We start from the raw sequence: 17,029 nt of genomic DNA, 5'->3' as shown, positions 1-17,029 counted from the left end.
TAAGATGTCGAACACCGTCCCCACCGGATTTGTCTCTGGTGTCTCGGTTCCAGTCACCGAACCGACGACTGCGGGTCCTGCCAGTCTATGACCGAGAAAGCTCTTCGTGAGAGGAGAGGTAAACTGTCGGTGGGGAGGGAGGCCTCAAAGAAGGCTACGTCAAAAAGACACAAGAACGCAACTCAATCTAAGGAATGGGATCACCATAGGCACTCAAAGAGATCTCGATCTAGGAGTAGATCGAGATACTCTTCGTCATCATCGAAAAAAATGAGACATAGATCTCCCTCATCATCATCTTCTTCTTCAGAGTCGACCGAAGAAATTCGTTGTCCGACTAAATCAGATTCTCCCAGTAAGTGGGAAGAATTCCGCAAAAAGATGGAGGTTTTCGAGAATGCGGCACGACCCCCTCGAAAGACCCTCAAAAAAACAATCCCCTAAAGTCGCTCCAATGGACGACAAAGGGAAGTCCAAGGCTACTATGGCAAAGACCGGTAGCGTCAAGGAATAAAAAAAAACTCGAGTCAACGTAAAACCGTCAAAGACTCTTCGAGAGTCGAGCACTTCTCCAGTGCCATACAAGAAACACAAATCGTAGAAGACTTCGACGACTTCGTCGACGCCTTTGGCGTCGATAATTTTGACTCCAAAGCCGAAAAGATCCTCAACGGCATTATCGAAGTCATCTTCGAAGACTTCGAAGACCCCTTCGACAACTTCGGAGGATTTGCCAATTCCTTCGAAGCAGATGGAAGAGGAAGAAAGGCGATGCACTCCTTTGTCCAGGTCAGACTTTTTCAAATCTTTGTCAGCAATTTATGAAGAGTATGCTTCAGAAGAAGACGAGGTTACTCCTTTGGGAGTTACTTATGGTACAAGACAAGTTCCTGAGGAATTTATTGACCAGGAATCTAGAATGAGAGACCTGAGTGATACTCTACATTCTGCCAGTGGAGTTGACACATCCCCAGAATTAGAGTTCGCCAAACCTGATCCTGCAGAGCATGCAGATGCTGGGAACAGGGGTCTTATGACCAGGGTAGTTGAATATATGGGTTGGGGTAATACTTCACCCATTTTTGAACAAGATGACATGACGGATATAATCGTCAAGGGACCTCAGAAAGATCCTGTTATCCCTTTTCACAGGGCCCTTCAAAGGACTGTGGAGAAAAACTGGGAGAAACCAGAAACTATTGCTGCTGCAAATAGCACTTTTCCAAGAAAATATAGACCAGCTGGAACGGATCCTGAATATTTGAATAAACATCCGACTCCAGAGAGTTTAGTCATTCAGGCAGCATCTACTTCAAAACAAACTGCTTATCCAACTATCCCCTCCAGATAGAGAGGATAAAAAAATGGATGCCTGGGCACGTAAAGTTTTCACGTCAGGCAGTATGGCACTTAAGTCGGCAAATGTCACCTGTACCCTAGCCAGGTTTACCCATACCCTGTGGGACTGTATTTCGGCGGCGGCTGATCATATTCCGGAAGGCGAGTCTGGACTGGATACTGCTGATAGCATCAGTAGATCGTTGGCTGCAAGCGTTGTGCTATGCAGATTTGCGTGGTTGAGGAAGTCGGGGTTTGCACCAGACGTGCAAGCTAGACCCCTCAACATGCCCTTTGATGGCTCGAGGCGCTTTGGCAGAAAGGCTGATGAAAGCCTAGAAAAACTTCAGACCTCGAAAGCGGCAGCTAAAGCACTTAGCGCCTCTTTGCGCCAGCCTCTAAAACCCTATTCTGGCTCATCTTCCTGGAGGGGTCGTTCTTTTCGATACTACTCCTCTTTTGGTAGAGGAAGAGGACAGGCTTCTCAAAGGGGCAAAAGAAACTTCCCTCGTGGAGCACGTGGAAGAGGTGCAAAATCAGCCTCAGGAGCGGCATCTTTACCCTCAGCCACTCCTGCAGCCGCCTCCAAATCACTCTGAGACCTTGTTGCACAAAACACCAGTGGGAGGCAGGATCTCTCAACATCTGAAGGAATGGTGGGGCATTACCTCAGATGCTTGGGCACTGGAAACAGTAGCCCAAGGTTACTGTCCCCCCTTTCTAAAAAGGCCTCAGAATCATCCACCGGGAGCCAACTCTGCCAAAATTCCGGATCCGCTCCTGTTGCAGGAAATTTTAACCCTGCTAGAGAAAGGTGCCATAGAACTGGTACCTGTAGCGTAGAGGAACATTGGTTGGTACTCCCCATATTTTCTCATCCCAAAAAAGGACAGAGGACTGAGACCCATCTTGGACTTGAGAAACTTGAACAAGTTCCTCAGGAAGGACAAGTTCAAGATGGTGACTCTTTCTCAGATCCTTCAGGCTCTCCAACTCCCAAGATTGGTTGGTATCATTGGACCTTCAGGATGCTTACTTTCATGTGCCAATCCATCCAAAGCACAGAAAGTACCTGAGGTTCGCGATTGGCAATTGTCATTATCAGTTTCGAGTTCTGCCATTCGGGTTGACCTCCGCCCCGAGGGTTTTCACCAAACTGTTGGCGGTTGTGGCAGCAAGTCTCAGGAGAGGGGGTATTCACATATATCCCTACCTGGACGACTGGTTGATCAGAGCAAGTTCTCCAGAACAAGCTCAGGAACATCTTTCGATCACCTGCCATTTCCTCCACAAATTGGGCTTCTCCCTCAATTTCAAGAAGTCCCACATGATACCATCCCAGAAGCTCCAGTTTATCAGAGCAGTCTTGGACACTTCCTTGGGAAAAGCCTTGCCTCCCGAAGTGAGAGCTCTCCACATCCAGCAGATGGTAACGAAGTTCCAGAATGCCCAACGTCTACCGGCCTTCGATTTTCTCAGGTTGCTCGGCCTCATGGCATCCTGCATTTTCCTAGTACCAGAGGCCAGGTTGAGAATGAGATCACTTCAATGGGCACAGTGGTCCCGGAATATGTCGGATCTTCTGCAAGTCCTGAGCGCATTTGCTCTGATCTTCTATGGTGGGCTTGCAACGACAACATTCTCAAGGGAGAGTCTTCCAGAGATAACAGTAGTGACGGACGCCTCACTCACGGGGTGGGGAGCACACACCAACGATCTGACAATCAGCGGTTGTTGGTCTCCATCGGAGTCCAAACTACACACCAACCTTTTGGAGCTGAGGGCAATCAGACTAGCTCTGAAGGCCTTTCTGCCCTCTGTACAGGGAAAGAATGTCCTGATAATGACGGACAACACGGTGGCCATGTACTACCTCAACAAAAGAGGAGGAGTAGGGTCACTACCACTGTGCAGAGAGGCAATGCAGCTATGGTTCTGGGCAATACAAGAAGGAATCTCTCTATCAGCAATTCACCTAGCCAGAGAGAGGAACACGGCGGCGGATGCTCTGAGCAGGCAGAGCACGGTCTCTCACTAGTGGGAGTTAGCTCAGGAAGTCCTACTGGAGATCTTTGCCCTTTGGGGAACCCCTCAAGTGGATCTGTTCGCCACCGCGATCAACCGGAAGTGCGATCAGTACTGCTCAATGGAATTTCCTCAAAGAGGAGCTCTGGGAGACGCATTCGTAGTGGAGTGGAAGTTTCCACTGCTGTACGCATTTCCCTCAGTCCCCGTGATTCCTCAAGTAATCAGGAGGTTGAGAAAGTTCATGAAAACCATGATCCTAATTGCCCCGGATTGGGCCAGGAGAACGTGGTACCCAGACGTTCTAGACATGTCCATCTGCCCTCTAATAGGTCTTCCGCAAAGAGAGGATCTTCTCTCGCAAGATGAAGGTCGGGTTCTCCATCCAGAGGACAAGACACTCAACCTTCACGCATGGTTTCTGAGAGGTTGAGATACAAGGTTTGGGATCTTCCGGATGACGTAATGGAAATCTTGCTTTCGGCCAGAAGACCAGCAACAAAATCTTTGTACTGATGTCGCTGGAACAGGTTTAGTAACTGGTGCAAAGACAAGGATGTGGACCCTTTTCAGTGTGGCACCTCAATGGTGCTTTCTTTTCTGCTACATCTAGCTAATCTGGGGTTCCAGATAGGAACAATCAAAGGATACCTTGCTGCGCTGTCCATTTTCAAGCGCTCCTCGGAAGAGGTTTCATATTTCAAAATACCGTTAATAATTCAATTCTTAAAAGGGCTTACTAATGTATACCCTCCAGTACCTTTTCATGTACCAAATTGGGATATAAATTTAGTACTAAAATTCTTGACTTGCATACCCATTTACCCTCTGCATTCATGTCCATTGAGGCTTTTAACTTTAAAAACTGTCCTTCTTGTGGCCCTATCATCAGCCCGCAGGGTTAGCGAACTTCAGGCTCTCTCATGCAAACCACCATATACTATTTTTCATAAGGATAAGGTAGTCCTTAAAGAGTTAAACCTTCGTTCTTGCCAAAAGTAGTCTCGGAATTCCATTTGTCACAAAAAATAGTACTACCAACTTTTTATCCTCCTCCTTATCTGGGCAAGGAAGAGGAGAGATTAGACAGACTAGATCCCAAGAGGGCTCTTAGTTTGTACATCTCAAGGATGGCTAAATTGAGACAAGATGACCAACTTGTGGGTTATACTGGTCATAAATTAGGCGTATCTGTAACACAACAGACCATTTCCCGCTGGATCATATTAGCTATAGTTGAATGCTACAGATTAGCAGGAAAAGAACCACCAGATGGGCTTCGTGCCCATTCTACAAGGGGAATGGCTACTTCTGCGGCTCTAAAGAGGGGAGTCCCGGCAGCAGACATTTGTGCAGCTGCAACCTGGAAAACAATGCATACTTTTGTTAAACATTATTGTTTGTATACTGCCTCCTCTAATGAGGGTTTATTTGCCAAGGCAGTTCTGCATTCTGTCCACGAAAACTGAAATTAGTACTACCGCCTCCAAAATTGATACTGCTATGGGAGCCTATCACAAGATGAGGAATACGTGGGAGGACGCAATCCATTCGAAGAACAAGTTACTTACCAACTGTAACGTTCTTTCGACTGGATGTTCCTCCCACGTATTCACCATCGACCCTCCCATCCTACCCCACAGTACAGTTTTACGTTTTCTTACACTTTCCTCTCACGAAGAATGTATCGGTCAGGGGGCACGCCTGGGTGTTCCTCCTATATATATATTTCATTGAAAAAACAGAACTGAAGCAACGGGCACGGCTTGAGCTATTTATACCATCGGTGACGTCGACAGAGTACGGAGTCCATCGAGGGACAATCGACACCACGGCCTCGAGCACAGCGCCCTCTGGCGAGAATTTTTTTTTCCGAAGCAGCGAAGCTGGAGATAACGAATTATCACAAGATGAGGAATACGTGGGAGGAACATCCAGTCGAAAGAACGTTACAGTTGGTAAGTAACTTGTTCTTCTTCATGATGTCCCGCAAGGCTCTGTTCTTGGCCCCTTTCTTTTCTCTCTTTATACTTCTCCTCTGAAATGATCTCGTACTTTGTGATTTCTCACCACCTTTATGCTGATGACAACTTTTTTCTCCTTCTCCTCGTTTACACCGGCTATCCACAATAATTTAACTTCCTTCTTGCTTGCAATCAAGTCCTGGATGTCAGACCACTTCTTCACCTTGAACTCATCTTAAACTGAAGCTCTCTTCTTCCCTGTCACCACTATGCCCCCTTGCCCTCCCTCCTGTCCTTTTTCCTCCTTCTTTATCTCTTTCCAACACTGCTCATAATTTTGGCCTCTACCTTGACACAGACTTATCCTTTTCCCTTCACATTTCTACTAGCTCCTGTCTTTGTTGCTTCCATCTCTTTAATATTGGCAAAGCTCGTTTTTTTCTGACGTTTGGTGCAACCAAACTCCTAATCTCATCTGTTATTTTTTCCTCGCATTTTCTACTGTTCTACTATTCTTTTTGGTCTTCCTCTTTCTCGCTTGGCCCCTCTTAATTCCATCTTCAATGCTTCCATTCGCCTTCTCTACCAGCTATCTCCCCGTGACTCCATTTCACAATCTCTGTCTTCGCTTGGCTGGCTGTCTTTCTCCTCTGAGCTCAAATAAAATGTTCTTTGTATTGTCTTCAAATCCCTCTATGGTCTTGCTCCCAGTTATTTGTCATCCTTGGTCTCTTTCTATGCCGTCACAAGCTCCCTTGGCTCTCAATCTCATTGTCTATTATCTGTCCCTTGCTCTCCATGTGCCCACTCCCGATTCCGTTCATTTCCTCTTCTTGCCGCTTACCACTGGAACTCTCTCCCTTCCCCTCTCTGCTCTACTACTTCCTACTCTTCCTTCTGTACTTCTCTAAATAACTCTTCTCCAGTCCTAATGATCTCCTTCAAAATGTTTGTAAATTGAATCAAACTTCATTTGTATTGTACTGTAACAGTTTAGTACAGCGCTTTGGAACAAAGCGCTCTATAAATGCCAAATAAATACAAAATACAACTACAGAGTTGCTAGGAAGGAAAATAAGAAGTAGACGCCACAGAGGACATGTGGCTACAACTCACGCTGACCACAAATCTGCTAATGTAGCACAACCTGGTGAAGGACAATGGGCGGCTGACTAGTGCACTGTTGTGCATGTAAATCAGGGTTTTCCATTCCAGGCCTCGAGATCCGGAAACATGTTGGATTTTCTAGGTACCCCTCCTTAATATTCATGAGAAAATGTGCATACCAGGATTCTAAATGTTTGCACATTTCTTCTCAGGAATATTAATAAGGCATATCCTGAAAAACCTGTCCGGATTCTGGCCCTCAAGCCCTGGAGTTAGACAACCCTAATGTAGATATGTCTTGGGGACTGGGACCCCAGACATCCTAGATTTTGTTAGCCAGGAGAAGAAGGGTGCAGGAACCCAAAAGCCTGACCACCCAATGTTCTCAGTGTGAAGAGACTTGTTCCTTCTGTTTATCCTCAAACAAAGGTTTGTGGCTGCAAATAAAGGCCTTGAACTATACCTTTTGGATCTGGTCTTGTGTGCATCCCGCCTGGCATTCCTGAAAGCGCTCTTGAGATCCGAACCCCACCTTTTTGTGTTAATTCAAATTGCAATATACATTTTTATTTTTTTAAACGGGCAGTCGAAGCACCCAATTACAAATGTGTAAAAATCCCTTAACATGCCATGGGCCAACATTGGTTAAATATGCAATTTAAACAGGACAGCAAAAGTTTGTTATGATAACACTACTGGACCATTTTTAGAATATTTGCTCTGTGAATCCATGCTCTGAAACATGATTCTGCATACAGTGTTGCCTCATTTCATGTTACATTACAGGAGTAGGGTGTGTTTAAGCGATTTGATGTCCTGCACTTTCAAAAGGGGAAATAACCAGAACTGTCCGATGGTAGAACACCAAGGGCACATAAACAAGAAGTGCTAAATATCATCTCTAGCTGTTAAGCAGTACAACTATGTACCTGGTTATAGGATAATCACCAAAACATGTCTACAAAATCTTTTAGAATCATGCTTCCGTTCAGCCCTTCCTTGACTGTGCACCTTGTAAAATTAGATCATTCAAAAGGTGGTTCAAGAAAACGCCTGTGTTTGGATTGGATGGTCAACTAAGGGCAGAAGGGCCCATGGGCGTCAAGGACATAGTCTACAAGTGCAGACCTTTCCTACTTTGGAACTCATTTTAAATTAACCCTAATTTCGCACGGAGGAGCCATTATATGTTGACATACACGTAGGTGGCTCTCTACCGCCAAAGTTTGGTCATTTGCATGGCAGAGTGCAAATGTGCAGGGCAAAAGGCAGCGTACACAGCAAATTGTAAACACTGCCTGCAATGCGAATGCATGCCAGCGCAAATGCTTGGGAATTTGTATGGTGGAGAGTTAGGGAGGCGGCGGAAATGCAAGTTGTGTTCCACCCCCACCTCTCTGCCATACAAATGAATGAAAATGTGGTGTGGCATGGTGTGAATGAAAGGTATAAAAGCCTTGCAAGGCTTTTACACCCTTCATTCACGCTGTGCCCAGAGCAAAAAGTGCTCCCTTTAGCTTAGAATATGAGAAATTTGGAAAATAGTATGGTGTAATGAGAAGAAAAGCATAAATAGATGTGATGTACCTTTTCAGCCTGTTGCAGATAGCGGTTGTGAATATAGTGCCGACTACATAGATTATACCATGCCAGACAATGTGGAGAAACGTGTAAATAAAAGACCAGCATGTTCACGCTAGTGGATGTATGTTGCACTCAACTCTATGCAAGTCTATGAGGGTTCTTATCTGCCCACTCAGATAGGTGGAGGAACTCTGCACAATTACCCTCAACTCTGCCTCAATGAAACACACTGGTAGCAGGCAGTGGGTGGGGGGGGAGACTGAGCCAGCAAAGCAGGGCTGAGGAAGCGAAAGCAAGGCAACACAGGAGCAGGGATAAGTGGTAAAGCACAAGCAGCATGGTCAGCAAAGCAGGGGGATTCCAAGTGGGCCCTACAGATGGATTCCACGTGGGCCCTACAGATGGATTCCAAGTGGGCGCTACAGATGGATTCCAAGTGGGCCCTAGCTGCAAGGGGGCCAGAGAAGTCACAATCACTTGAATGGCCATGACTGCAACCGTTTAGAATATGGTTACAATTCCATAACACAAGAAGATCAAGAACATTTCTAATCCAATAATTGGGAAGAAAAGAATGTGGTTAGTTACCTGCAGTCTCTGGCCCATCTACACTCTACAAAACACAAAAAGAAAGAAGCACACAAAATGTTAACAACCACACTTTACAAGCATTTGCAAACAAGGTTGTAGATCAAATATGATAATTATAATCAATAAGAAATGATCTGTAATAGAATGCATTCACTACATTTGGACAGTCTATAATCATATTATCGAAAAGCAGAAATGGACTTTTGCATGAATACCTGCGTTTGCGAGAGGATTTTGCCATAAACTTCAAGCCCTTGTCATGGTAGGGCTGAGCAAAGCAAGGACCAACGCAAGCGCATTGAGCCATTAACTCCCAAGCCCAAACGTACCAGTGGGTATTAAGGCTATTAACACCCTGCCATGATCCCTTTGATGAAAGGGCATGCAGGGATGTGCGTCCTATGAAAGGGAAGGTTGTGCAGTCTAAATATGGCCACCACGGACACAGCTGCAGCTTAGGAGAGAGCCTCTTGTGGTAGGTGGCATGGCAGCGAGTTGGAGATAAGTGTGGGCAGAGGGCTTGGGCACAGGGAGGAGTGGATGGGGATTCTTGCTAGAGAGTGGGCCACAATCTGACCAACTGGGAGCTGCAGGGAATTATATCACCCTTCGCATGGAGAAGCAACAGCAGCTCTCTCCAAATGCTTGCCCTTTCCCCAAGCACACCCAGCGTTGGCAGGACTGGAATGGCTAGCTCTGCCAATTTGGTTAGATAGTTTTGATAGATATCTCACTGATCTCTTAATTACTGATCCAAGTCAATGGATGGTTTTACCAGTAATATAACACTACATGTTTATGGCTGGTGCACTGAAGGTATCCTTCTGAGATAGATAAAAGGAGTACCTACTAAGTTGGCAAATTACATGCTTTTTAGCCATTGAGCAGTAATCGCCATTTAATTACTGCATTGTGTTTGAGACAGTCAAGGGCTTCCATCACTTTTTCTTTACCGATAGGCGGCACAAATGTGAACTGAATTTCGTCGTGCTCCAACCAGCATGGCAATGTACACAATGTTCATTAATACAAATATAAGGATTGTACTCTTACTCAATGTATGTATCATCTTCATCTTAAGGTCTTCGTCTTTCTCTGCCTCCACCAACTACATTTCCACCTCTTCCTCGTCATCTTCAGCATCCTCATCATCTTCAGCAGCATCCTCCTCCTCTTCCTCCTCCTCATCAGCATACTCACCCTCATCCTCGCCCTCATCAGCACCCTCATCAGCATACTCACCCTCATCAGCATCCTCACCGTCATCAGCATCCTCACCAACTACATCCTCATCACGATCCGCATCCTCATCAGCATACTCACCCTCGTCAACATACTCACCCTCATCAGCATCCTCACCGTCATCAGCATCCTCATCAGCATACTCGCCCTCATCAGCATGCACGCTGCCGTCAGAATCCTCTCCCTCATCAGAATCCTCATCAGAAACATCAGCGTCCTCACCCTCATCAGCATACTCACCCCCATCAGCATACTCATCACCATCTGCATCCTCCTCACCATCTGCATCCTCATCAGCCTCCTCCTCATCAGCATACTCGCCCTCATCAGCATCCTCACCCTCATCCTCATCACCATCCTCATCTGAATCAGAGGACTGAAAACCCAGGTTTTCACACCTAAAAAGGAGAGCAGAGTAATGCATCACATTCATATCTGCTCAATCAATACAGGTGGGGGAGGGGGCAAATACCGAGGAAGTTAAATGAGGCAATCTGTAAGAATGGGCAAGGGGGCACATGCTGTGAAAAAGGAGCGACCCCTGCCCACAAAGGTATGAGTGGGACAAAATGTATCTTTTGTGATTAGTACAAGACATCCAAACAAAATGGTTGACTCAGCAGCCTCTACTGTGAGAAGAAATAAATCTCCCAGGGAAAGGGTGGTGCACAGGGCATTTTATGTGGGAGTAATAAGGGATTGCTCAGGTTGGTATAGGACACCTGTACCGTGAGGACAAAGCAAGACATCCCAGGGTAATGGTGGGGCAGGGAGCATTTAATGTGGTGGCAATAAGGGACTGTTCAGGATTAGTGTGGGACAGGAATCATTTACTGTGAGAAGAAAGCACAACCACCCAGGTTAAGGGTGGGACAGGCAGTATCCACTGTAAGAAGAATTAGAAAATATCTAGGCTAAATGTTGGGAGCAGGAAGCATCTAATGTGGGGGTAATAAAAGACCCCACCACCAGAGGGCAAGAGTTAGTCAGGAAGCATCTAATGTTGGCGTAGCCTGCCAAACTCATGGGGCATACCTGTCCAAAGAGGACCATAATTCAACGTTATGCCCCTTCTGAAATGCTTATCAAAGCAAACTATAAAAAAGACTTTGAAAAACTGCTGAGACAATTATAATGAGGAGTGGGCACTTCATTTCAGGTGGCCTCAAAGCAGTGCCTAGCCCCATCTCCAGGTGTGCAATGAAGTGACTCCCTCCCACCCCACAGGGATCAGGATGAGACAAGAAGGGTCAGCAGAGAGAGAACTGTGAATATTTAGACCGCCTATGGGAATAGGTGTGGCCGGACGTCTATACTGACAGGTGAAAGTGGGCCATCATACCTGCTTAATGCGCTCTTCACATCCTGGAACAAGAAAGGGAAAACGATCATTATACAGCTAACAGTATACACGTGTTGTAAAACAGTTTCATTCAAGTGAACAACAATTACATTTTTTTTTATTGTGGCACAGTTTAACAAGTAAACCTTTCACAAATAGATCCTGGCAAGTTTATTTCTATAGGGCTTCAATGTAATTTTCATGGTCTCCAGGTGCTCACGTGGCTCTGTAAGGTAAAGTGGGTTGGTTGGTAGGGAGAGAGGGATAGGGTAGATGGGCTCATGTGTTGATGCATGCAGAACCAGGAGAAACTGGCGTCTGCGTGTGAGCTTTCTGGGTGTGCTTTGTTTTGTGCACTGGGGGTTGCTGTATCGGGAAGGGTGGCGTCCAGTGTTTGAGTTGTTTGGTGTCAGATGCTGTTGGTTTTGTAGTTTGGCTAGAGAATGATGGGTGTTTGAGTGTTTTGTTGGTTTGATTGGTCTCTGGGTACTGTGAGAATCCTCAAGGTGTCTCACCCGGTAGTCCCTGGGGATCTGTCATCCAGGACACGGCCATCGCTATTGGAACCAGTTCCTGGGGGTGGACCAGTGCAGGAGGATCAGCTGGAGGAGGGGTCTTCAGGGAGTGGAAGTGGGACACCAAAGAGCGAGACGCGGCCTCCCCTTCCTTTTAACACTCTTTCCTTATCCTACCAGGTAGGATACCTAGAAACTCAACCCCGCCCCTTTTCTGACACACTTTCTTACGGGCAGTTCATCGTGAGCAACAACAGACCTAACACCAAAGCTCTATACCTGACACGTCCCAACACAAGGGTCAGGCAGAGTCAGGCAATTACTGCTAATTACACACAGCTCACTTCCATCACACTTCCCCACACGGATAAAAGGCAGAGCACGAAAGCATACTCTGAGAGGCAAAATGCACGAGGAAACAGCAATTCCTAGAAGGCCGTTTACACTGAGGAGAAAGGCAGCGAGATCCGAGAGGACAACAAAGTGGGAATTACCTAAAACCGCTACGGTCAAGAAACCTCAAGGAAAAGAAACATAAGACTGGGAGTTGCAGCTGGTGAACGTTGTGGCGTGTGTCAAAGGTACACAGGGCCCTCTCGCACTAATAGCCAGGGCGGGGAGAAGCAATTGCTGCTGTGGTACCGTCGTTGACTCCAACAGTGAAGTAACACCATCGAGTTCAACACAGCCAGTGAGTTAGAGAATCTGATAGCAGGCCGGACTGTGTTGTGTTCAAGGTTGCGAGCGGCAACATTGTATGAAGAAAGAGAACTGTTATACAATTGAACTCTGTGAAACCAATATAGGCACCAGATACAGAGCGGTCCGGTGCCATGTGGGTGCTCAGTCGAAGGTCTCTGTTTGGTGCCCCCCCAACTCCCTGTGAAATCGACGTGGTCCTGTAGCAGGTTACGTTGAATCCTGTGCACATTCGAAAGTCTTTGATTGTTTGTAGACAAACTGAAATTGGTCTGAGCCTGGCTGAGGGGGGACTAATTGTAGAAAAGGGGTCTGAGCCCGGAAGAGGGGGATCCTGGGTGAACAGTAACGCACCCAAGAAGATTGTTGTAGGAAATGTGAACCCGACTGAGGGATGCTTACAAATTGAAGTTGGTCCGTACCCGACTGAGGGAGGCCAACGGTGAAGGAAGGATCGGAGCTCGGCTGAGGGGGAACCAGTGTGAAGAGTAAATCACCTGACGTGTGCAGAGTCAGTCTGCGTCAGTCCACTTGACTTTATTGGGTTGTGAGGAGCTGCATCTACGTGTCCGGCCAAGTGTTTGCCGAGTGTTTTGCTATGTGTTTTTCGCCTAAGTTCTAAATCAAGCACTGCTGCTTTAAACCTGCTGGCTGTGGGCGGCGACTATATAACTCCACATCAAGCGCGGAGCGCGCGCGGAGTCGTGCGCAGAGTCAGTCTGCGTCAGTCCGCGTCTGGCAGCACTGTGCACAAAGTTATGAAATGACCGCTCAAACTGGCCATGGGGGCCCCCAAACAAGGCACAAAACAATACAAAAGCGTCGGATGCAGAATCCGTGGACACCCTTGAAGGCGGACTCTGCTCCCGTGTCTTCAAAGGTAAGCTCTGTTTTAAAGAGACACGCGGCTAAAGGATCACCTGAAACTGTAGACTTAACGATTGATAAGCACCAACTAGCAGCACCGGAGCCACTTGTGTTTCCTATGTCTACTATCGTGACCCCGCTTGAGATCGCTGCGACCGTAGTGTCCACCTCTCCCCTCGCTGACCCTGAAGCTTTGATCGCAAATACGTCGTGCACAAACGCTAGAGCGAAAAGTGCGGAACGGACAAAGAAAGATTGCGCCGCGACTTCTGTAGAGTTTGCGAGCATTGACATACAATCTATTTCTGCTCATAAAAACTCCAACGTCGGTGGGCAATCTGTATTTTTGTTCGATTGTGTAACTAACCAAACAGTTCCCGTGGCGGATCAAATTACGCCCAAACCCAATGCAGAGGAGGCTACGCTTGAGTCTGAGTCCGATAAATCTAAAGCGAGTGCTCCCATTGTGAATGTTGTCAGGCACTCAGACGTTTCCTTACAACGACCACTACTAACTTCAACCAACCTACCTCCTATTTCTTTAGATTCCTCACGATCTTTTCAGCCTAATTATACATTCCAACCAACGTTAAACTCAATAGGAAACACTGAGGAATTTTTCACGCCTTTCGAAATTACAGATGCAGAAATTATGGAAGCCTCGCAAGATGAGGAAGGAATTGACAACTCGACTGCACTGGATGGGCTAACGCAAACTGTGATACCTTTGATTAAAGATCTTGTGGTTGCGGATAATGATCCCTTGCTCGCTGAAGCTGAATCTCGTCATATACATAAAACTCAATCGAGTGCCTCATTGGAACTCAAACTCTTAACTGTCAATTCTAGGACGACGAATGTAACGCCGTCACACAGTTTTCCGGATTGCTCTTCGACAGAACAAGCAAAGGAACTGGTGATGCCAGGCATCACTCAGCCCCCACACGGGCCTATGAATTTTCATGCTAATCAAGGTCAAGTAACTCATCAACTCAGTCGCAACCTTGACACTGCAAGTGATTACTTGCACAGATCACGCGAAATTTCTGATCGTGGTTTGATGGGGAAAAGAAACCAAATGTGTACAACATCATGCGACAAAAGAAATACTGGTGGTGCAGACGATAGCACCACTAACATAACTTATATCAAGATGAGATTTCACACCTCCAACACGGCCTCCTCTAGTACTCCAAGAAATGTGCATCCACGGCCAAAACCTTCACAACTTCCACAGAACATCTCTGTCACTGCAGCAGTGAATACGTCGTCTTCTAGTGAGCCTCAAATAGAAAACACAAATTGCTCACATTCATCTTCGGCGGATAAAACCACTACCGACTCAAAACCAAGTCTTTCCTCAGCTGCAGCGATGCAGATCTATAACAACGTTTTAGCAGCTTCTTCTGCAGCCCTGCTTCCGTTTCTGAAGATGTACGAGTCACTGCAGGAGGCCTACAAAGACCAGACATCACTTATCTTATCCCTTAAAGAAAAGATGGACAAATTTGACAATGTGACAAACTTTTTACAATCACAATTGTCTCAGGAAGCTGAACATACGATGCGATGGCAAGAACGTTTGAGTGACCTCGCAGCACGGCATCATTGCCAAAACGACACCTTATCTGATGGGTTACTTGAAGCTGTGAAATGGATGAGACATTCATCAACCATGATGAGTTCAAACATCGTTTCAACAAACCCTCAAGCATCCACACGATCAACCAAGGCTTCAATACCACCGCAAAAACGACCACAAAACACAAACGATTCTGTTCAATCTTTGAAGTCAATAGCTGTAGAAACAACCTCCATTGTTGCGGCTGTCAACAATGGAGAAAGAAATCTGACTGCGCCCTTGCCTGCGCTTGCTCTCGTGCCGACGCTGAGCGAACAAGTATCCAGTTCAGCTATAAGTGCGCAACCTGAATTGCCTTTGACTTCTTTTGGAATCTTTGGAAGGCGTGGCAAAAGCCATAAAGGCCTCCACGATTTCTGACCAAAAAGCCTTGCTAACACATGGTCGACAATCAGCTTTTGGGAAGGGAATACATGCTACCAAAAAACGCGCTAGTAACGCAAAGTCACAGAAATTCATCAGAAATGCAATGCCAGATAACAGGTCTGCTCCATCTAGCAGAACAGAATTGCCAAAGTCCAGCAAAGAAAACATTGCTTATGCGGACAACGATTCTGGAGGTCATGGGCGTCTCACTGCTCCAGTGAGCAAACGACAAAGAGTGGAATCAGACTGCGAAAGCCATATGAGTAAGTCATCGGACGCAGAAATCGATCTCTGCAATCTTTCAACCTACTGCGACGACGCTGTATCTGGAAACCCCATTATTGTCCCTATTGTGGTGCCTGATGACGCTCATCACGAATTGCCACACAGAATAAACCTTGATGTGGACGAAGACATGAACCACAAAAATAGGTCGACGAATTTGCGGCCATCCCCCAATCGGCTGTCGCGGCTGAATCCCAAATACACACGCTTCCAAGAAAAGAAGCAAGCTCACTACATCTCTCATGCCTCCTCATCCCTAAGAAACGGCTCAAGTCCTACGAACTGTAAATTGAGACTACAAAATCTAAATCGAGAAGATCGTGATCTAAACCTGAATCGCAATAATGTACTGAAATTATTTGCCTGCATTCCATCTCTACGAACGATCTTGTCTGAAGACATACGAATTGTTGAGTATGTAACAGAAAAACGCTGCAACCAGGTTCTATTACATATTACCTCGGTCTCAGTTCGAAACACAATTGTGAAAGCCTTAGATGAATTGTTAGCGCTTGGGTTCGATATCTCTGTGGAACCTACGAGCACAAGATTCGATAGGTCGAAGACAAGCGGACAAAAAACTTCTCAAGAAACGCAAAAGCAAAGATGTGCTGAGCTACGCAGAGCTACGATCACTAAGGAGAACCCAAGATCAAATAACAACCACTCTGCGAAAATCACTAACCATAATAAGGATGTTGAACGATGCTAGCCACCAGGGACCGGAAACAAGTGTACTCGTGAATTCATCTCCTGGAATACTCGAGGATTTGTTCACCTATTCAACAAATTTGACGCTGATTTAGAAAAAGTCTTCGTCATCTGTCTGCAGGAGACTTGGTTATGCGACCCTCCGTCACGAGATGGCTTCTTGACATTATTAAACCCAGCAATCAAAAATTTAAAGGGGCGACCTTCTTCTGGTTTACTAATGATGATTAAAATAAACACCAGGTGGCGCCTTGTTGATTCCTCTAATCCCAATCCTTTTGTGCAAAGTGCACTGCTCCAGACAACAGATGAAAATCTAGACACAAGGAAACATTTGCTTGTCTTAAACGGATATTGGAATCCGAACAAAATCAGCACCAAAAATTTTATAAACGCAATAACATCTTGTATTGACAAATCACTAACAGTCAATAAGAACTTATCCATAATTTGTGCAGGTGATCTAAATTGCTCATGGTTTAAACACGATCTTGTCACGAAGACGTTTAAACGATTAACTCGAGACGAAGAAAAAAGTCGAGAGTTTAAGTGGAGCCAGGCACTACGGAATCGAAACTGCTTCATGGTAAATGGCCAAGCTATAGGGGATCAACCCCCTCAGTCAACATGGTCATCTCAGAATGTGCAGTCAATAATTGACTACTTCTGGGTATCTCAACATCTATTTGAAAGCGTTCTGACACTGTCAATAAGAACTATGCCAAGTAGTGATCATAAGCTTCTCAGACTG

At 46.0% G+C, this 17,029-nt stretch overlaps 1 protein-coding gene across 3 annotated transcripts in view; it reads right to left on the bottom strand.

Moving 5' to 3' along the window:
* The window catches only part of LOC138521782 (E3 ubiquitin-protein ligase TRIM39-like), a 202,296-nt gene that overhangs the window by 82,445 nt on the left and 102,822 nt on the right, over positions 1–17,029 (bottom strand). For all 3 annotated transcript variants that reach the window (XM_069634858.1, XM_069634859.1, XM_069634857.1), the window contains exons 4-6: positions 11,194–11,216; positions 9,663–10,249; positions 8,607–8,631 (exon numbers count right to left, since the gene is read on the bottom strand). In XM_069634858.1, the coding sequence (XP_069490959.1) occupies positions 9,718–10,249; positions 11,194–11,216 (555 nt within the window). In that variant the 3' untranslated portion in view covers positions 8,607–8,631; positions 9,663–9,717. The remainder of the gene's footprint in view (positions 1–8,606; positions 8,632–9,662; positions 10,250–11,193; positions 11,217–17,029) is intronic.

Source organism: Ambystoma mexicanum, chromosome 13, assembly GCF_040938575.1.
Source record: "Ambystoma mexicanum isolate Mex_15411 chromosome 13, UKY_AmexF1_1, whole genome shotgun sequence".
NCBI classification, from domain to species: Eukaryota; Metazoa; Chordata; class Amphibia; order Caudata; family Ambystomatidae; genus Ambystoma; species Ambystoma mexicanum.
The sequence above is the reverse complement of the archived record's forward strand: the minus strand, read 5'-3'. Positions and strand labels throughout refer to the sequence as shown.